Consider the following 22374-nt stretch of genomic DNA (forward strand, 5'->3'; position numbering starts at 1 on the left):
ACCAAAATGCATTACCGCCTTCTTTATAACAGAGGCTCTTTAAGAACTAGAAACAAGGACACACAAAAAATAAAATAAAAGAGGAGGAACCTGGGAAATGGGCTAATGAATTGAGCTTATTCCAAATCTGAGGTTAGCTGTACACATGGCAATCTTTGATAATGAGAACCAGTAGCCTTTGGAATGTTAGCATCCTTCTCTTTTCCCTGCTGATGGGAGCTATGATGCTTATGGTTCAAGGTGCAGGAACTGAGTCAGTCCGAGTAAAGGGGTTTGGGAGCGGGAAGGCCGCCTGTAGGGTTAGCCTGTGGTATCTTAGTTCTCCCAACACCTGTCCACTGTTTTACTATATCTGTAGAACCAGACCAGCAGTGCCTTCTCTGTTGCAGGCTAGCCACCGGCCTGGACGGCGTGAGGATTGAGAATAAAGGGCGCATATCCACTCTGACTTTCTTCAATGTTTCAGAAAAGGATTATGGGAACTATACTTGTGTGGCCACAAACAAGCTTGGGAACACCAACACCAGCATCACACTGTATGGTGAGTGCGGGAAGCCTGGGCGCATGGGCTCGGCCATGTGAGGGGCTCGAGGGACATGAGGGAGGAAGGCATGAGCTGCTTGGCCTATGTCCATCCATACTGCTCAACCCACCACCCTTAGATACAAAACGCTTCCCCTTGTTACTCTCCTCACATGTGGAACAGTGGTGTTTCTAGCCCCTGGTCTACTGAAAGGCAAGGTTTGCACCTTACAAAAGGGGTAAACCCAAGTCGGAACCAAGTTTGATGGTGGTTGCCATAACAACACAGAACCCGGGGACAGTTCAGTTGTAGTGCTATGGAAAGATCTGCAAGGCAAATTAGATATAATTTTCAGGTACCTTCTCTAGTAAGAGTCTATGATTTTGAGGGGGGTTGGCTTTATAGTTTTAAGCCAAGTCAACTGCCGCCATCATGATTCTCGTGTTGATTGCCGTGTCATGTCCTCATTCATCGGAAGGAACAGAGCAGCCCTCTGAGGCCTCCTCATGAGGACTGTTCTGTCCACAGCGGGAGCGTCAATGCCTTTCTCTCTGGAGGCCTTTCTCTCCCACATGGATGGAGAGCGCCCCAGAGCCAGGGCGGCCTCCCTTGGCAGCCCTGTCCTTCTCTCACTAAATCTTCCCGCACTGCCCTGTCCATCTCCTTTGTGCCACGTTTCACACCAAGGACCAGGGCCAGCTTGTTGTGAGATTTCTTGTGTGTCTGTATTTGTTGATTTGCTGAGATGTGGTTGGAGGGAAGCATCTGGTGAGTAGAACGAAAAGGTATTCATTTTCCCATGTGCCCATCAGACACTGCAAAAGCTTTCGGCATTGACGTTGACTAAACGGCGTCCACCAACCATCTGAAATGTGTGATCTATGTCTTTTGTTTTCTCTCTGCATGGTGTGTGCATTGTGCTGTGTGTGTCTTAGAAATAAGCCCCTCATCAGCAGTGGCAGGTGGGTACCGCATGTTCCTTCCTTCCTCTGCCTGCCTGAATGCCTATGCGTTTGAACTTGAGCCTACTTCAGAGACAGAATTGCCTGCTCCACCTCCCTGGTTGATTTATCCTTAGTAGATAGACTTAGGGATTTGGTTTGTACAGTTGAAGTGGCAGGCATGTAGACCGAGATAGCTTTTACATGCATACATATGAAATGCCATTATATGTTTCAGGGAAAGGGTCCTGCCCCACCCCCACCCCACCCCAAAACAAACAAAAAAAACCCCTTCTACTTGGTGGCCTTTAAAAGGATGACCATTCTGCTATTTCTATACACAGCAACACCAAGAGGAAGCCAGCCAGAGACCAAATGGATTATCAGATTATTGTTTCCATGGGGAAGTCACCTTCGTACGAATGTTTTATACTTTCAGCCCAAGGCAAAAAGGGCTAAAGACTTAATTCTAAAACCTTTATTGTAAAGTAGAAGTGCTTGGAGTCATTAATAATAATAAATATATCTACTGATTTCCAGACATCATGTTAGTGCTACGCAGACAGGTTATTAACCCCATTTTAAACATGAGTGTAAAGGAGGAAGAAAAAGGTTAAGCAACACTGAGGTACACTTAGCTAGTGAATCTGCACTGGGCCCTTCAGCAGATGCTGGTGTTTACCCAGAGGCTAGGGAGAGAGAGTGAGGCATTTAGATGAGGCAGCAGGTGGTACTCAGCTCTGCCTGCAGCGGCAGAGCCTCACAGCCCTCCTTTCATATGATCACTCTCAGTCATATAAAAAGTGCTAACCTTTGACTTGCCCAGACCTGGAAACACTCTGTGATTGTCTTTTCACAGAGCTGGATCTAGGACAGTCACAGGCCACTCGCTCCGCCCACACCTTGAGGTCTATGACTGTCCACCCTTGGTCTTGAGAAAACCACGAGGAAAGGTGGGGTTAGAGTGCTCAGCCACCGACCCTGCTATCACCCCCTCAGCTAGTGGTGTCAGTGACAGGAAGTAGGGCCAGTGGTCGGCAAACTGCGGTTCGGCAAACCATGGATTGCGAGCCACATGTGGCTCTTTGGCCCTTTGAGTGTGGCTTTTCCACAAAATACCAACTTCTGTGCATGGGCCATGAAGTTTCAATCGTACTGTACATGCGCGCCCCCACGTAGTATTTTGTGGAAGAGCCACACTCAAGGGGCCAAAGAGCCGCATATGGCTCGTGAGCCGCGGTTTGCCCACCACGGAGTAGAGCCAACAGAAGCAGCCTAGGTCTGACCACTAGGTGATTCAGGATCTTGTCCCTCTTTATCATGAACTAAGGAAAGAGGTGTGTCATAGCAGATAACAACAGCAGATATACATCAAGACGATATCAATTTGCTAGGGCTGCCATAACAAAATATCATAGGCCAATCCCTTAAACAACATAAACTTGTTTTCTCAGAGTTCTGGAGGCCAAAACTGTTTTTGATGAGGGCTCTCTTCCTACCTTTTAGATGGCTACTTTGTCCTCACATGACTTGCTTGTGAGCATCTGTGGAGAGAGATAGAGGTGGATATAGAGATGGAGAGAGGAGGAGAGAGAAAGGGGAGGGGGGAGAAAGAGGGAAAGGAAGAAAGGGAAAGAGAAAAGAGGATCAAAGAGAGGAAAAGAAGATGAGAGAGAGGGAAGGAGGGGTGGAGAGAGAGATGATTGCTCTCTGGTGTGTCTTCTTATTAGGACAATAACTCTGATGAATGAGGGTCCTACCCTTTTAACCTCATTGAATCTTAATTATTTTTTTATAGTCTCCATCTCCAAATACACACTGGAGACATATGGCTTCAACATATGAGTTGGGGGGAGGGAGGAAGTACAATTCAGACACTAGGAAAGACATAGCTTTATATCCCAACTTGGCCAGCCACGTTCCAGCTAGTTACCCTTGCTGAGCCTCACTTTCCCCACGTATGGAATCAGGATCTTAATACCTGCCTTTAAAGGCTGGTGAGCGTGCCAAATAAGGTCATACATATGGAGAGAGCCCCACACATGTTTACATATATGACTTTGACAACACACAAAGACGATAGACCTCAGTTACTCTGCTAAAGTTGGGACAGTACTTCCTGGCCTGTCCTTGTGACTTGTCAATAATATGTTGCTGCTCACAGAGGTATGCCAGGCTGAAGACTGTAGTATAAAGAGAAGGTTCTATAGTTCTCGCTGGCATTTGCCAGTGTTTTCCGTCATCCATCTTATCACTGCTGCTCTTGATATGGCTACCAGGCGTATTGCTCTGCTGGGATTGTGCTTTCCACTCCTCCAGAGGCTCCTGTCCACTTTCACTTACCGCACCATCACTCGCTGTGTCTCGCTTCGTCCGGTTAGTGTCCACTCCCCGTTCAGCATCCCTTCCTGAAGGCAGCCTTTCCTGACCTCAGAGGGGAGGTCAGTCCCCCATTATACACACTCCCTGTCACACTTCTACACGCTGCACTAACACAGTGCATTCGCCAGCCTTCACTCAACTAATGTTTCTCAGGACCAGCCATGAGCCAGTTTCTCAGAGTGATGAGGATGCAACAGTGACACACAGAGAGATACCTACGTCTATAGACTTCACCTTCTAGTTGCAATGATATTTTGTTCCATTCGCTTCATTTCTTTTATCAAAGACTTTTTTCTGTTTCCGCCTATGTGCTCCATGAACATAGGGACCATGTCTGGATTGATCCTTAAAACCTAGCACAGTAGCCGGTCAGGAAATTTGTGTTGAATGAATGAATTAATGAATGAATGAATGAATGAATATACGCAGAGAATGGAGGGTTGGGTTGGTGATACCAGGGACTGGAGTTCAGCTCAGGAATGAAATGTGACAACAGAATAGGGCCTAGGAGTCGGAGCCTCCTTGGAGCCAGGTTCGGCTGCTCACTCTGAATGGTTTTGGGAAATCAATTTGGTGCACTCTGGGTTTTTCATCAGTGAAAGCGTTTGGGTAAGATGTTCTGCATGGTCCCCACAAAAATGATTCTCTGATGCTCTGCCTGAGTGGCAATCGCTTCAACACCAGACGAAGGGGATGTTGTCCAGTTCACAGGCCCTTTCTGATGTCCATGAATGCTGTTTCTAGCCCTCAATGTCCCCCTGATTGTGCAAAATATTACTTATCACTTACCACCTACAGGGGCCACTGGGCTGAATGTTCTCCCTGCTTTACCTCATTTAATGACTCTAGGAAGTAAATACTATATTTCTCCAGCCTGTACAGAGGAAGAATTTGATAGGTTAGGCAGATTATTCAACTCACACTGGCTTGAAAGTGCTTGAGCTGGAAGTAAGCCCATGTGTCTGGTTCCAGTGTCTCAGCTCTTTCTATTTCATTACAACTCACACTGCTTGGCAATGCATCACAGATTTTGGCGGATCACCTTCTGGGTAGAACCCCCTATAAACAATCAGCGTGCTTGCACCTATTTGGCACACTCAAGTCTCCCTTCTTCTACCTAAATCAAAGCCCGTTATTTTAAAGAACATTTTTACATTTACAACCCATATACACATATACACATACCACACACACACACACACACACACACACACACACACCATATTCCCAGGCATGCACTGGCGTTTGCCCTTGAGGACTGTAAGTTTCATTTTTGGAGACCCTCTGACTGTGTACCAAGAAGCCAGAGAACACATTCTCCTAACAGAATTCTCACACAGGCACATCTCCCATACATGTCCCACCTGCATGCAGAGAACAAAGGAAGATGGGACAAGAGCCAATTCAGAGAAGACAAAGCCAGTGGGGACAGTGCGGTGGTGAGTGGGCTGAAACAGGAAGTGACTAGGTAAACTGTGACAGGCACATCGGTAGGTGGGAGACACCCATAGGTGGATCAGTGCTTGGCCTCCATCTGAGAAGTTTGTTTCTCAAACACCAGTTACTGTCCCTTCAAAAGCCACGGGCAGTGTGCCAACTCAAAGTGGCGTTTTAGCTTGTGTACTTTCTTGAGTCCTGGGCAACTGCAGGGACTGAAAAGGCAGCAGAATGTAGAGAAGAAACCAGTACCAGGAGCAAGGAAAACTGGGTTCTGGTCCCCACTTTGCTACAGACAAGCTCTTATTCCCTCTGCTCCATGGTTGTCTATAAAATATAACAGGACCAGAGGGACTCCCAGCTTACATTCAGCTTTCTAAGTCTCTGTTCTGAAATGAAAATATAGGGTGAGCAACAGATCTCCAAAACCCAGCATCCCTACCCGCGGACATGGTGGCAAGCATCCTGTGTTCCTGCGAGGAGGCCTGCTCTAAGTCTACGTCAGCTGTACTGAGTGGGTGCAGCCGCTGAAGGCCCACCTGAGCCTGGCACCTTGAGGTCCTGCCAGCCAGGCTCAGCTTGCTGCCCACTGCTCTGCCCTCCCAGAAGTCCTTCCCTTTCTTGGTCTTGCCAACTCACATTGCCTCCACTGAGTCTTGAACAAGAAGCCCTGCCTCCCTGTCCTTAGAGTGCAAAGAGGGCAGATTCCGACCCTGATTACATCCTTACATCCACGCTGCAGAGAGTGCGACACGCTTAATGAGCCATATAAATGCTTGGATTACTGGAACCAGCAGGCAGAGGGGCAGGGAATGCAAACAAAGCCAGAAAGGAGGGCATCGCTGCAGAGAGGAAAACAGATTTCTCACTTTTTATCTGTGAAATCATAGCGGTACAAATTAGTTACATTAAGAGTTAAGTATCAGGAATAGGGGACGACTCAGAGCAATCCTGTCCTTGCGAATGAAAATGGCAAAAGACTCCAGTGAAGGCAACATCTGGGCTCTGCATTCTTTCCTGCGGCAAAGCCTCAGCCCCTCCAAGCAGCTACTAGTAAGCTGCAGCCGACCTCAGCGTCCCCTCAACCCCTGGGAACCCTGAAGACAGAGTCTCCATTTTCTTTGGCCAGTGGCCATTCCTCCAGAATCAATACACATACCAGGCTGGCTCTTCAAATGGGATTTTCTCCAGCTAGAAGCAGCAGTGACCAGCTCCTCTCCTCTCCCACCCTTTGCTGCCCTCCCCGTGCACCCCAAGGTCCTTGTAGGCAGAGCACTTAAGTCCCTGCCTTTGTACCGCCCACCTCCCCGACACACTCCTGCCCCCTCATGTATAGAGGTGTCCAAACAACCACACCTTTCCCCTAAATGGCTCCAGGTGATGCCTGAGGACTGGGCCGAGGAGTGTGAGGATTCCCCTGAGCACTCTGACCATGAACCACCCTCTATTGCCCTTTCCCTTTCCCTCCAGTCCCCCAAAAAGGAGGGTCAGTGGTGGTATCTCCACCTCCTCCCAGTGCCTTTCACACCTTGGCCTAGCAGCGCTGCTCCCTCAGTGCATCCAGCCTCCTCCCAGCTCCGGCCCCCATGCGCCCCCAACATTCCACTCCTGGCTTCTGGGACATGAGCAGATGGTGATTAGCTTCTTCCCATTCTGTCTTAGTCTGATTCTAGCTCCTTCCCCTCCTTCCCCACCTTCCCCATAGGTCTGCCCAGGCTCAGTATGACTGAGCGGAAGGGCCCCATCCATGTCTTCCAGCGCCTTACCAAGCACTGTCTGAGCCTGGGTTAGACTCACTCAGGGTGTTTTAAGAGTGCAAGTCATGGGTTTTGCCGCAGACCTGTTTCATCAAAATCTGCAGGGAAGTCATTGATGTTTCTCTCTCTCTCCCTCTCCCTTCCTCTCTGAAATAAAAAACATATTAAAAAAAGAAAGAATATTGGGCTGTATCTTGCAATGGTTATTGCCTAGTAAACATTTGCTGAATTAATAAATATATCTTCCAGTCAATGAGGCATTCATTGCAGCCTCTATACAGTATGAAACTCTTCACTAACCAGAGAAAAGCCAAGTGCTCAAAAGGATTTGTTGTCTTCTCCTCCCAAGGAAGGCAAAGCATTATTTCTCTGATACCTTCCCTTGCATTCCAGCCTCTTAGTTCTAATTTGAAATCTAGGGTTCCCCCCGTGGGTTTTTCTTGTGAGCAAAACTATCTCAGACATCCCAGTTCACTGTTTAGAAAGATGTTCACCAAAGGATTTCTTCTTGCAGAGCCATCAAAAGCTGCACAGATTTGTCCACTTCCTGCTGATAACGTATATGATTTTTATTTTCCAAATCCTCAATTTAAATCCAGGTGGGAGGAGATGAGTCAGAGAGAAACACCATTGCTTTTGGCCAATGACAGCAGCATTATCATTTGTATTTTCCCAAACCTGCAAAATGTCAACATATTAGGGGGGGAAAATGCAGACCTTTCACATTTCGTTTCTGATGAGGTTCCTCGTGGCTCCCCCGCACCCCCACCCCCGGCCCGAATCACTGACATCTGGCGATTAGCCTGAGCGTTTAGAATTTAACACGGAGCAGCCAGGCTGTGCTGATGTCAGCACACGCGCCACAGCCTATGGTTCGGCATGGACCACGGTCTCGCCTCTTTCAGGTTTGTGATGAGCTGACAGATTTGCATTCACTTCTGCAGGGAACTTCAACATTTGTCTCTGTGGTTAACACGAAACCGGGCGTGCTAGAGAGAACAACGCAAAGATGGCTGCCCGTGTGTGCTGCTCATCCGCTGGTCCTCACCCAGCAGAGCCCAGCTAACCCCCCCCTGTAAAACAGCACCGCACTGCACTGTAATTACAGACAATGGCAGGAAAGCCCCTTGGAGGGGGGATGCTGCGCCTTCAGCAGCTGAAAATAGGTTTATGTTTCATCCACAAGGGTAACGCATACATCCCTTAATTAGATTTCCCGGCTCCTCTTTTAATCACCAAGAACATCCTGATCCTTTTGGTGTCTCATTAGGAAGGTCACCGAGTTCATATTCAGACTTAGAAAACTATCCCCTTTTCAGAACAAAACTCTCTTTTCGGAGACTTCAGATCCTACCCTTGATCTGACTGTGCTACCACGGAGTGCAAACGTCTGCGGGATTCTTTCCTTTTTCTTCTTTAAATGCGATCACACTACCACCTGCTATTTTAGTAGGTTGCTAAAGAGCCATGCCATGTGTTTATCGCAGTCATGGAAAGGAAGGGTGGTAACACATTTCAGCACCTGCATCGCCCGTAATGGACACTTAATTTCTAAGCTTCCGAACCCCGGACGGGGCAGGACCTCATCAGGAAGCCTGTGCAATTTTCTGGGAACTTCGTGCTGAGTTTGGGCACTTGGTTTCCAGCTCCTGCTCCTGCAGAGGGAGGGTGATCAGCCTCCCTCCCTGGCCCCTCCCCCCTGTGACTGCAGCAGCAAACCTGGTTCCTGAAGCCAGACCTGCAGGTGAATTCAATGTTAAGTGCTCACATTTGCTTTTTAAATATCAAATGCTTAGTCTATGTAATTTAACGAAGTAGGTAGCCTCTCCAAAGTGGACTTTATTTTATTTTATTTTATTTGTTTGTTTATTTTGTTGTTGTTTGTTAATCCTCCATAATAACTTCCATTGATTTGTAGGGAGAGCGGAAGAAAGAGGGAAAGACAGAGAGAAATATTAATGTGAGAGAAACACATGGATTGGTTGCCTCCTGTATGGCCCCAACCAAGGCCCAGACAGGGGAGGAGACTACAACCGAGGCACGTGCCCTTGGCCGGAAACGAACCCAGGGCCCTTTGGTCCACTGGCTGGCACTCCATCCACTGAGCAAAACCGGCTAGGGCTGTTATTTCTTAATGTAGTTGTCAACCCCCCCACCCCCCGCCCCTCCCTGCCCCTGACTTTCCCTTGTGGCCATAACACCTTCCTTCTGGCCCAGAGTGGACACACCAATTGACCATTATTCCATTTACAATTTCTGAAATTTATCTCACGATCATTTCTAAGGTTCTGTCTCTTCTCTCTGTGTGCTGAAGACTAACTTATTTTTGTCTGCATATATGTCCCCAAGGTATTTTGCTGTTGTCATTGTTGACACTCACAGTTTGTTTGGTGGCTTTGCAACATCATTTAAGCTTTTCAAAGCTATTCAGCTTCAGGCTTGAAGAAAACAGTTCATGTTTAACATTGAAATGGGTGAAGACTGAGGGACTAGAGTGAGGGGAAAGGGCATAATTACATGTTCTTACTTTCAATTTATCCCTGTAAAATATTTAATTAAACCTGATATTTGTAAGAACCATTGTAACTAAATTAAATTATTGTTAACCATAAATATTCTTTACATGTGGCATTTGCCAAGATTTGGGCATCTAAATTCCCTTCCTCAGAAGGACTAGCCTCCTTAGGATGCTCTTCTCTGTGGTTGGCAGCCTCCTGGCATCGTTTCAGGAGGGGCCAGGGCACTGCTTGTTGGCTATGCCTAGTTTGCCTCCAGCTGGTGTTTGACAATTATCCTTGAGGACCTAGTATCCCACAAGGTCTCTTCACTTAAAGCATGATCCCCACAAAAGATGCCATTTGAGGGATCAGCAATTATTCCTCTTCTGGCTCTAATTTACTTAATATTTATGCATCCTTTATTTATACTCAGTGATCTAACACAGCATTTGAACTAATCCTCTGAGCAGCATTGCAAGAGTAGGGGAAACTACCCCCTCCCCATTTCATACATTAAAAAATAATAACTGTTTCAGGGAAGGTGACTGTCTTGTCCAAAGTCATCATGGTAGAGAGGAGCAGAGCCAAAATTCAAGTTCGGTTCTCTCTAATTCTTGAATTCTGTCTTTTCAAGATCACCCAGAAGGAAGGGTATTCCTGAGATGAAAGAGATGATCACCTATTTGTTCCAAATGTTTTCTTCTCAGAATCTGCGAGGATTTAAATATATATGTATTCATTTTGTTCATGTGTTTACTGATTCAGCTTTAGACTAGCACAGAGAATATTCAGAGTCCCACTGGAGCACAAGCTTTGTGAAGGCAGAGCTGGTGTTTACCTTTCTCTCTGCAAACAGAACCTGGCCCATGGCCGGCTCCCAAAACACCTGTTGAGTGAACAGCTGTGACTTTCCATTGCCCTTGTAGACTGATCCTTTGCCCTTGGACGTTACCACAGAGCTTGGCTTTGGACCTCTCCCAATTTCCCTGCTCAGTGCCCCACACCCTAATGACCTCTCTCAGCACCACTCCCCCCATCTCACCCATCTCAACTCCTCACTCCCTGATCCACCAAAATCTGACCTCAGCTTTAATGTACTTGGAAAACATCCACGTAGAAGGTAGGGGGTGTGGAACCACCAGAGCAGCAGTTGCCAGGGTCACATGTTTACTTTGACCCCGGCACTAGACCAGCCGTTGGCAAACTACGGCCCGCGGGCCGGATCCGGCCCATTTGAAATGAATAAAACTAAAAAAAAAAAAAGACCGTACCCTTTTATGTAACGATGTTTACTTTGAATTTATATTAGTTCACACAAACACTCCATCCATGCTTTTGTTCCGGCCCTCCGGTCCAGTTTAAGAACCCACTGTGGCCCTCGAGTCAAAAAGTTTGCCCACCCCTGCACTAGACACATGACTCAAATCCGTTAGCTATCCTATAAACTCAGTGTTTCACCCACATTCTCAATGACAAACTGAGAGGACGTGAAGATCACTTAGCTGGCAAGCCATAGAGACAGGATTTAAACCCAAATTGGCCTGACTCCAAGGAGCTGTCAGGATTGGTTGCACTTTTGCAGTGGTCAGCGATTCACCTCAAAGGATGTTTAGGGCCACAGAGACAAGGCAGTGAGGCCAAGGGAGGGCTGTGCAGAGACCCAGAAAGCCTTTCTCAAGGCCCTGGAAGACATCTGCTCCGCCTCTGCATACCTGGGCCCTGCTCCTCCGTCTTTATTTCAGTCCCATCTTTTCTTCAAACACTTGTCCTTTATCCAGGTGTACCTCAGGGTTAGTTTTCTGTGGAAGAACAAAAACATAGTTGAAAACTAATGCTGATAATTTTGGAGTCAGGCCAATTTGGGTTTATAGCGTTGAAAATCTGCCTTACATATTCAAATTCTGGATTCTAGGTTTGTCATAAGACCTACCTTTCTTTACGCTCTTCCCTATTTCCATTTGAAAATGTAAATAAGATAATAAGAATGAAAACACCATTTGAATTTCTTACCCGGTTTGTTGGAATTAAAACTGGTATTATCTCGGGTATCAACAGCCTGGAGAAGTTTGTGCAACTGGGATCTGAACAAATGACGGCATGGAAAAGCATCTTCATTTTGACATTTGAAAACGTGTGTTCAGACCAGGGAATGAGTCTTTCCGGCATCATGTTCTCCCCTGTAATAGATTATTTGAGCTAAGGTTGGCAAAGCCTCCTACCAGCCTGAGGAACCAGAAGTGAGACTGCGTGGTCATGCGGCCACACCAAATAGTTAAGCAGCAGCAATGCATCACTTCACTATTAAAGCACAAGGAAGGATTTGCCTCATCATGGGAGTGGCCTGAGCATAGAGGCCAGATGGGAGAGATGCAACCCGGATGCTTCCTTCACTTCCAATAGAATCAGGGTTACTGTACAGATGCAACTCAAGAATTAGTTCATTGCCCATGGCTTTTGTCCCACATTTCTCCAATCTAGGGAGTGAAATGCTAAAGTGGGAATAAAGTTATTCCTACACTAAGACTTCTGTCTCTCTGGAGTAGAGCTTTTAGAGCTTCAACTGTTTCTTTCTTTTTTTAAAAAAAAAATTTTTAAATATATTTTATTAATTTTTTACAGAGAGGAAGGGAGAGGGATAGTGAGTTAGAAACATCGATGAGAGAGAAACATTGATCAGCTGCCTCCTTCACAACCCCCACTGGGGATATGCCCGCAACCAAGGTAGAAGCCCTTGACCAGAATTGAACCTGGGACCCTTCAGTCCGCAGACCAACGCTCTATCCACTGAGCCAAACCAGCCAGGGCTCAACTGTGTCTTAAGTGGTACACAGATGTGAACCAGTCTCCTCTTGCTCTGGACAGAGCCTGAGAGCCCTCCTGTAGAGCCCCCATGACACTGGTATTGGCCCACCTGCCAAATCTCCAATGTGTCCAGGATCTGTATGAGGAAAGCAATGCTAGTTTTAATCTCCATCATGCTGGATTAGATCAGCTCCTTGGCCAGAATAGCTCAGTCATTGCTCATTGACCAAAGTTACGTTGGCAGTAAACTGCCATGTTATATAATACTATAAACCAGGGCTCATTTACCTTGAAGCTGTATAGAGAATGAGGCCGTTGGAAAGAAAACCTTGGGGTCTAGGAATGTTTGGTTCTCTGTTGCTATCTCAAGGTATTGTGATAAAGACAGAATGGTGATGACTTTGTATCAACTGGAAAAGGCCACCTGACTGCGCACCAGCTGTCCAATCTAGCACCAGATGTAGGGTCTCTATTAATACAATAACTCAGAATGCAAATAGAAGAAGAGTCTTAGATATCATCAATTCCAACCTCCTTTCACAATGTACGTGGGAGAACCAAGACCAGAAAAAGGACGTCACTCAGCTAGGGAGTAGCAGAGTCACATGAGAAATTGGATTTCCAGATTCCTAGTCCATTGTTCCTCTCACCACATGATGCTCTGGTCCCTGGAAAAAGTGAAAAAGTATTGTTATCCATAGAGAGGAAGTAGAGTTGTAATAATCAAGGGCTCAGACTCTGTCCACAGAGTAACTCAATTCTAACCCAGCTCTGGGTGTGTAAGTTGCGTAACCATAGTTAAAGTAATTAACGGCTCCGTTCTTCAGTTTCCCCATTAATATCATGGGAATGTCAATGGTACATAGCTCAGTGGGTTTTGTAAAGATTAAATGAGCTCATGTATGTTTACCATTTTGAATCATACTTGTCACCATTGTGATCCAAAGCAAACTGAGGCCTCTATATCCATGAAGTCACCTTCATGGCTGCCACTCTTTGGAACACGCAACTAAAGCTCAACTGTGGCTGTAAGCCCTGCTTGATCAGCACTGAACATCGATGGCAACCTATATCCCATGAGAGACACTCATTTCTCTTTATGATGCCACCTTCTTTTCTCTCTATACTTCACCTTTTTATGCTTTGCTTTCTTATATACGTAACTTCTCTTCTCTGTTTAGCGATATGCAACCTTGTGCTGTATCATGACATCACCAAAATGCTAAAGTCCGCTGTAGAAGTTGAAATAAAGTTATCCCTACGCTAAGATTTCTGTCCCTCTAAAGAAGAGCTTTTAGAGCTCCAACTGTTTCTTAAGTTAATATCAACACAATGGATTAGATAAAGGCACAGGTGTACAGCACAGTGGTTAGACACTTAAAGAACCATATGGGTTTTATAAATCTACATTGCTCATTTTCTTATAAACTCATTTTAAACATCTAAATTATTCTCTCTTTTTTTTTCCAGAAGACAATATAGAAAATTACCTTGAACTTTAACTTGGAAATTTTCCAACTCAGTAGGCTTCCTCGGGGTATATATCTGGACTGATGGAGGCCCCAGAGTCAAGCTACTTTCCATAAATATTTATGGAGCCTCCGTGGAGATTGTAGCCCTGAGCTAGAGACATTATCCTGCCCTTGCCTATGGATACTCTATTTTAAAAAAATCTGCAGAGAAATATGAGCCAGACTCTCAAGATATCATATAAAACTGAATTTTTAGTCAATAAGAGAATTATGTACATTGTAAATCAGAGGAAGAAAACTTGTCCATGTTGAAATCCCTGAAGTTCGAACAGTTGAATGCTCTCTGCTGAAGTGAGAGACCTATCTTTCTCAGGCAAAGGTCAGCATCAGTCCCTTCCCAGGCAGGCACAGATCCACACCATTAGGTTGACAAACATACCAAATGACTGGGCCCTATCTGAGCAGCCCCTATGCCACCTCTGCGTTTTAAAGTAGCCACACTCCTTTCCAATAACCCAATTTCCTTCTAAAAAGGCAGTGTAGTCCTGGCTGGAAAAGGAAGAGGAGGCATGCTTGTCTTGCTTGCAACTCCTTCCCTTTGTCACAGCTTCATAGGAATGTCTATTGATGGCTTCTAATCCCTTGGCTTGTACTTGCTTTTGCTTTCCCTGGAATACTCTCTGCTTGCTAGCTGCCTGTCTTAATTATGACCCTAAATTCCTGTGGTTTCCCAATAAAGGTGATGGAGGAGCACAGAGGCAGAGTTAGCCACAGACATATCTGTCCTGGGCCCTTTGAATAGGCCAGGATAATGCCATTCCGCGGTCTTTCTTCTCAAGGACAACAGATGAAAGGAAATGGATAGCATGTGTGATTCTATAGTCTTGTTCAATGGAATGTGAATGACTCAGGAGGGCTGTGTGAAGAAGGGTCAGACGGAGGGAAGAAGAAAGAAAGAGCTGCAGGTACAATTGCTTCAGGCTGCATCATTAGCTGGCAGTTAGGATATGACAGGTTGAGTCTTCCTTGTTCCTTTTGAAGAGGCACCATGGGCTGATGGGATAAACCCAATCCTCATCTTTAAAACTCTTGAGTATTCTTCCTCAACTACATCAGGAGGAACCTCCACAATACCAAGTTACACACGATGAAATGTTGGCCACATCAACACCTACATATTTGTTGCTCACAAAATTTTTCTGTTCCTCCCAAGCCCCCACCCCCCTCCCAGTTCTCTCTACTCTGGACTCTTTCCTGCACCCCATGGCTCTCTCCTGCATCCCTGTCTGACCAGGATTCTATCTCCAAAGACAGAACACATTAGTGGTAATATTTATGAAATGGCCATCAGGCCCTGCCATACCATTTAGCCCTGTCTGCAGCCTTAACTTTTAGCACATAGGCCTAACTTACTGTCATTACCTCCCTGCATCCCCCCCCCTTTTTTTTAAACCCCATCTTTCAGAGCAGGCTATCGTGGTCAAGGCATCCCACTGATTTGCCCCTTTGAGTTTCTAAATACTCCCCATGGCACTTTCCATTTGTCCAGACTTAGAAGGGTCAGTGGTGGAAGTGAGAGGTGGGGGAATGCTCACAGAGAAGCATGTCTATATATTTGCTCAGCAATAAGTATGGTACCTTTGGGTGCATGCTAATGGCTCTGTCTCTCTTTCCCCTACACAGGGCCTGGAGCAGTCATTGATGGTGTAAACTCGGCCTCTAGAGCACTGGCTTGTCTCTGGCTATCAGGGACCCTCTTTGCTCACTTCTTCATCAAGTTTTGATAAGAAACCATAGGTTCTCTGAGCAACGCCTGCTTCTCCATATCACAGACTTTAATCTACACTGCGGAGGGCAAACCAGTTTGGGCTTCTTTTTGTTTCTTTGTTTCTGATATTCTCTCTTGATTTTTTTAAATTTGTATTCTTCAGTTTTGTTTGTTTATTTGACTTTTTTTCCAGTTTCAATGAGTGGGGTTGGGGGAGGGGAGGGCAGGGTTCTACCATGTGTAGGCGAATCATTCATTGGTGTGTCCAAAAATGGAATCTGTTCCTGCTCCCTGGGTTCTTCCCTTTTCTCTGCTTCCTCATCATCATCATCACCACCAAACCTCTCCTGTCCCACATACCAAAACATGAGCTCCATTTGGGCAAAACCGTGCCTCGTGATAAACACCCTGAAGACACAACTTGACTTATAATGTAGTGCACAGCAAGAGTTATATCCAAGTGTCCTATTACCTGTGTCTTTTAAGCTTTGGACCATTTTCCTGATTACAATGTACATATCCCTCTCTCCATGTTTATTATTATTATCTAATTACATTAGGGTTCACATCCTTTCTTTCTGGGAAGTTATCTCAAGGCATATATATATATATATATATATATATATATATATATATATATATATATATTTGCATCTTCTCTAGGTACTCTGCTCTATATGCGTTTCTCACCAGCTACAGGGATTCGAGCTTTGAAGCTATTCACTCTACCCCATACTAAAAATTTAGAAGTCAAATGACTAAAAGGGGGGTAGACATTTTGAGGATAGTATTTCCCTTAATAAAATGCTATTCAGCTCATAAAAATGATTTATAGATAGCTGATTGTTTAGGTTTTATCAAGCTATCTATCAAAGTAATCATACAGTTATCCATCTACTCAATTGTCTGATTTTCCTCTCCATTCAATTATCTACCCACCCATCTTTCTCTCTAGTAATCTATTTACTCTATTTGTCAATCCATCAATGTAATTTTCTAACACTTCTTTCTATTTCTTTCCTCACTACTCACTATCAATTCATCACCATGTTAATGTCGAATCATATTGTGTCTGTTCAACTGTATTCATTTCTCCTCTACCTTCAGCAGACATTGGCATCTTCAAAATTACCTATCAGCTTCTCATGTGAAAGCCAATGATCTCACAGGCTAACAGCATAGAAAAGCAATATGGCATGGACTCTTTGGAATATGATATCCCATCCACCCAACGTAGATGCAATTAACGGATGGACCAAAGTAGAATTCTAATGATCAGTCACTCACTATTCCCAGAAGAGACTGTGTTTTCACAGCCACCTTCTTGGGAAGTCAATTGACCCTGGGGAAGCCTTGATTGCTGCGTATTTTTCTTTTTTCACACTTGAAGGAGCAAGGAGCCAACCTTCATGCTTCTCTCCGCCTTTCAAGAAAGTGCGTGTCAGGAACCTATAGGATTCACCCCAGGGCTGGCTTTTCTTTATAGCAAGAGCAAAGAAGAAAACAAACACATCTCACTGTGGAATGGAAAGAGAGCAGTCCACCTGTCTGAGTGCGATGACTTCAGCTCTTGTCTCCTCTCTGCTCCAGTTTTAGTTGAATCTGTTTGAAAACTATCCAGTAAAAAGCCGATGAGGCCAATTACATGGTGGGTGTGTTGACAACTCTGGTGTTTGTATCAGAAAGCTCTTCTGGGCTGAGGAGGGCACTTGAGCAACCCACTTAATTTCCGAGCACGTGATTAACACAACACTTCAAACAGAGGGGGAAAGTGGAAGTGACTCACAATTTCCTCTGCTACAGGCTGCTGCTCCACCAGCTCAGGGGGAGAATGTCCGCAGCTCTCCATCGCCAAAGCAGACCTAGTATAGAAACAGGAGCTGACCTTTCTACATTACCTCCTGGGACAGGAAGGACTCGGCCAGTGAGGATGCCGTGATCCAGAAGAAGGGCGTTGAAAACCACACAAGGCTGTTTCACTTCACCTGTGCTGCAGGGACCGCCCTACTGAGCGGGTGAGAAAGAAGCATCCACAATGACTAGCTCACACACCTACCCTGACCCGACTGGGAAACTGTTTCAGCAAAATAATAAATAATAAATATGTGTGTGGCTATGTGCACATATAAAATACAAACCTTTTTGCCTTGGCATACAAAAACCTAGGCACTTTCACAAGCGTTAGAGCTGGTGCAAGTGAAATTAATACGACTTTTGCCAGCTGTAAACAGACATCTGCATTTCCTAGCGAGCCACCAGGAGCCGGATTCTGGGAACATAAATGATGTGCCAAAAGCAGTGTATTGATTCCAAGTTTCCAGGGACAATCATGAGCAGACATAAAGTCATAATTAAAAGTCGGACATCAGTGTTTCAGATCTGTCACCACATTGAGCACCTGGAGTCGGGTTGGTGTCAGACGTTGGATGAGAATCAAATGTGTCATTGGAGTGGTCTACTGATCATCAATTTGATGCTTAGGAATAAAATAAATGTGGAGGCTGTGGAGAGTTAGGGGTTCCACAGGACAGGTTCTTGAAATGGACAAGCAGTACATGTTCTTCAGTCCAGGACGCATCCTAGAGGAAGGGGCCCACCCTCCTTGGGCCATGAAGGCCACCAGAACCTTCTGAACAGGGCAAGGCTGGGCCTCAGAGTCACAAAGAAACTCTGCACTGCCCTCTTCCTCTGGACACCAGGAAGCACCTCTGGTAGTGCCTACTCCAGCCACACTTCCAAGGGGGAACAGCCTACAGCCAATCCTCGTCTGTCTGGGATAAAGAAAACCAAGTAAATAAGACCCCAGGAAGCTGGGCGCTGGGAAAGGAAATTGTTCTTCCTCATAACAGATGTCCCTCAGCTTCCGTGTTGTTTGGGTTACTTTGGTGGGGATGGCTCTATATGACAGTAGGTCTTCCCCAACAGTTTGAAGCATACCGAGCAGTAAATGCTCACTAAAGACCACATCCACAAGTACACGTGCTCTTTCAACTTTACGTATGGAGGGTAGATGGATAATGCCTGTTGGATAGATTTTTTTTCAAGGTGTCCATGGTGGGGATGGGGAAGGGGTAAAGGAGGAAAATCAAACAAGTCTCTGAGCATCCTATGGCTCTTCTCGGGTTTTCCATGGGAAGATAACCAAATAATGCTTATCCGAGGGTTGGTGAGAGGAACTCAGCAATGCCCTTACTCTGAAACCCTTCCCCTTCCCCAGACACAGTTGATATGGACTTCCACCAAAGTAATGCCAGTGAGAGTGCTAGTGTTAAGATTCTGGCCAAGCTTGTTTTCTCAGAAGTTTAATGTCAAGTGCCTGATATAGTCATCTGCAAGTCTAAGCAAGTGCTTTTAGTTTTTCTCATTCGTGCTTTAACTGGGAGAGAGGAGACATACAGGAGAATGATGGTGACACATGCATATATTTTGTGCATGATTGTTCTTCTGCAACTGTGCTCAACTGAATAGAAGGAAAGGTAAGGCTTTGTATCAAAAAAAAAAAAAGAGGTCTGGGCCTCTTTCCTTTGAAACCAGTGCCTCGTCTTAGATGGTATGTTTCCAAGATTGGGCAGTGAGTTCTCAAAACCTGGGTGGGAAGTGTGCTCTGGGACCCTAGAAACTCCATAACCAAGGATGAATTGAAGGATCTGTTTCTGCATCAACCCAGTTGCCTTGCACTCAACATGGAAGAATTAGCAAGTTCCACCTATGACAAAAGTACTCTTTCGTGAAAAGTGTAGAGAACCTCAAGGTGGGCAGTGGATCCGAAGAGAGTTTATCGCTGTCACTGCATCAGGAGTGGCTGTAAATTGAATAATCTGGCTTTGGTCAGTGCTTCCAACGCCACTGAGATTGTCTTCTCCTCTGTAGTGATGTATGAATGGCATCAGCCCATCAGTAGAAGGATGTGAGAAATGGTTGAAGATGAGGAGAGGTATGGAGTGGGGTAATCCTTCGCAATCTCACTCTCTCTTAACCAGAGAAACAGTGGCTTTGCAGTACCTGGAACCAGCCCTCCATTCTCCCCTCCCCCAAAGAACACAACCCACAAATTTTTATTTTTTTAAAGAGAAAAGTTTAATCTCTTTAGAAATAGGAAAAGCAGCATAAAATTTTTCTTCTTGGAAAAATTCATTTTATAATTTTTTTTTTTTGTCCAATAAGGAGAATCTTCACTTTGCACAAGACCTATACCTAGAAAAGCTTATACCCAATTGCTTCCCCATGGTACTATCCAAAGTTTCCCTGTGTCTTTCTCTTAAGACAAATACATTTGAGCAGTTGCAATAAAACTTCACAGGTGTGTAACTAGGAAGGCATCACTTTCAAGAAAGATACCATATGATGAGAACGCCTAATGATCACTGAAAGTAAACAAATAAAAATGCCAGTCTCATTTCCCTCATTTCTTATTTAAGAGAAGAGAAGTAAATGAAAGGAAGAAGAAAATAGATTCGCAATTAAAAGAAATGGCAAAAGGAGCTGAAAAGCGTGCAATTTTGCCTTCAGGTGCAGAATTCTGGGAGTCCAGAGGAATGTGGAGTGGACTCAATTAGGCCCAATTGTCTTCATCCTGAAAGTAGCCAGCCAATCCTAATTTCCCATATTTTGAGAGATTCCTTTTTGTGTCTTTCAAAGGTGCCCCTTTGAAGGCACACAGTTGTTCCACACCGAGTGCAGGAAGAAAGATTGTGAACCTTCCTACTCTTTCTCGGCCACATTCTCTGCTACTGGCAGATCTATAAGGACATCGATAATAGCAATGATAAGTAATAATAGCTGCCCTCGCGTTAGTTAGAGGGAGCATTTTTAATCATTCAAAAATTTTTGTGACATGTACAGTGCAATTGTGCGGAATGTGTGCGTGTACGAAAATGTATCTGTCAAGTTCAGAGTCCTCTAGATTAAAAAAAAATTATGACTTATCAATAGTGCCATTATAGCTATGTCAGACAATGGGTGTGCCCATTCTCACGATTATCCTTAAAGCAAATCTATGTTCAAATGCTTTAAAAATTGATCACATGATACAAGAGTATAACTTTGTCAGCTTTCTAGAGTTCTTTTTTTCTTCTTTAATTTTCTCCCCCATTTTTTCCCTAAAAATCAATGAAGAATTGATTTCTGTCAATAATTGTATTAAGGGTGAATATACTACCTGAATTTTGTGCATGTTACATTGTAGTTGTAACCTTTTCTAATTCAGGATGAACACGAGATGGTTGTGATTGTGCAGTGTATCAATAAAATTCAAAGAAATTTGTAATTTTGGGGGGGCTTGTTATTAGGCTATGTCATTGAGCATTGAGCACTCAGGAATGGAGAAAAGTGAAGCTGACTATGCTACTACCATGTATGTGGTTTAGGTTTTGGGGAGTAGACACAATCAGGAATTCAATATTCTCTCTCTCTCTCTCTCTCTCTCTCTCTCTCTTTCTCTCTCTCTCTCTCCCCCTCTTCACCCCAAGCATATACACACATACAGCATAGAAGGCAGTCTACGCACTTTCTCTATACACATCTATATCTAATATCTATGCCATTTACAAATACTATAAGATATACCTGTAGCCTCAAAGCCTACAAAATGTATTTATTGACCGAGGCTCCATGGAATGAGAAGAGAAGTTTCAGAAATATAGTGACCAGGTATTCCTCAGTTTGGACACTCTATTCCTTAATCAATTCTGCAGTTTGATTCCACTCACAACTGTGACAAGAATGAGTATGAGAAGATATGGTGACTATGTCCATTTGTTCATAGACATATATGCCATTTTTATTGCTCTACATCTCTGGTGTTACTAAAGTGTGCTTATGGGTACCAGCATGAAAAGGAGACCTCGAAAGAAGCTGCACCCATCTGGTTGCCTTCTCTAAACCATCTTTCTCTTTCATTAAAACTCCAACTCCCCTACCTTCATCACACACCTCTCTGACTTTCTGAAGAAATGGATATAATCTCTTTTGTACACTCAGCTTCTCTATCAAGTAGCCCTTCCCAGTTCTGCCAGTAACTAGATATGTGACATTGATGGGCATTTGACCTTCCTAGTGTTTGTTTCCTGATCTATACCATTTGCGAATTTGCTCCTCACAGCGTGGTTTAGTTTCTCTGGCAGTTTTTGTTCCTCTTTCAACCACTGGGTTTCTCAAGACTTGCCTAAATAAAGCTTAAAACCAATGGCTGTTTATGGCTTGGGAGTTAGCAGAAAGGGGGTTAAGATTCCCCTGTTGATATTACCGCATGGCTAGCACCTCTGGCCAAGACGCTGAGTTAGAGTCCTGAGGATTGTTTGTTCCTGGCTTTCTAGGTAGACAAGGGCTACTGCCTGACCTTTCATGACTCTGTCTCCTTCACAGGGAATGGGACACAGATAACGTGATAAACTAGATCATGTTCTTTGAAAATTAAAATACCAAGGAAATGGTAGGTACCGATGAATACGTTTCCAGTTTCCTCAGGATCATTGTAAAATCATGACTTGTCAAGGAAATACATTTTCAAGCCCTTTAACCATCTTAATACCTTTAGTGCTCCTTCTCCCATCTTCATTTTATTATTCCTTTTAATCACCCTCTTCCCATCCACACCCGACCCTCTCCTGCTCCTGCTCATACATGCTGAAACGTTTACCCATCTGTCTGTTCTCCGGCTGGCACAGACATTTACCGGTCTTCCACTCCATCTGGCCACTTAGCTCAATCAATCATCAATGTACCAATTTACTTCTCCATCAGCTAACCACTCACCTATTCATTCACAGATTATGTCCCCATTTGTCTAACCCTTA

General features: G+C 44.7%; 1 protein-coding gene across 3 annotated transcripts in view; it reads left to right on the plus strand.

Annotated features, from left to right (window-relative positions):
* The window catches only part of OPCML (opioid binding protein/cell adhesion molecule like), an 855685-nt gene extending 839514 nt beyond the window's left edge, over positions 1-16171 (plus strand). For all 3 annotated transcript variants that reach the window (XM_036354494.1, XM_036354492.1, XM_036354493.1), the window contains 2 exons: positions 390-541; positions 15496-16171. In XM_036354494.1, the coding sequence (XP_036210387.1) occupies positions 390-541; positions 15496-15596 (253 nt within the window). In that variant the 3' untranslated portion in view covers positions 15597-16171. The remainder of the gene's footprint in view (positions 1-389; positions 542-15495) is intronic.
* The last annotated feature ends 6203 nt before the right edge of the window (positions 16172-22374 follow it).

The sequence above is a fragment of the Myotis myotis genome, unplaced genomic scaffold (genome assembly GCF_014108235.1).
Source record: "Myotis myotis isolate mMyoMyo1 unplaced genomic scaffold, mMyoMyo1.p scaffold_m19_p_20, whole genome shotgun sequence".
In the NCBI taxonomy this organism is placed as follows: domain Eukaryota; kingdom Metazoa; phylum Chordata; class Mammalia; order Chiroptera; family Vespertilionidae; genus Myotis; species Myotis myotis.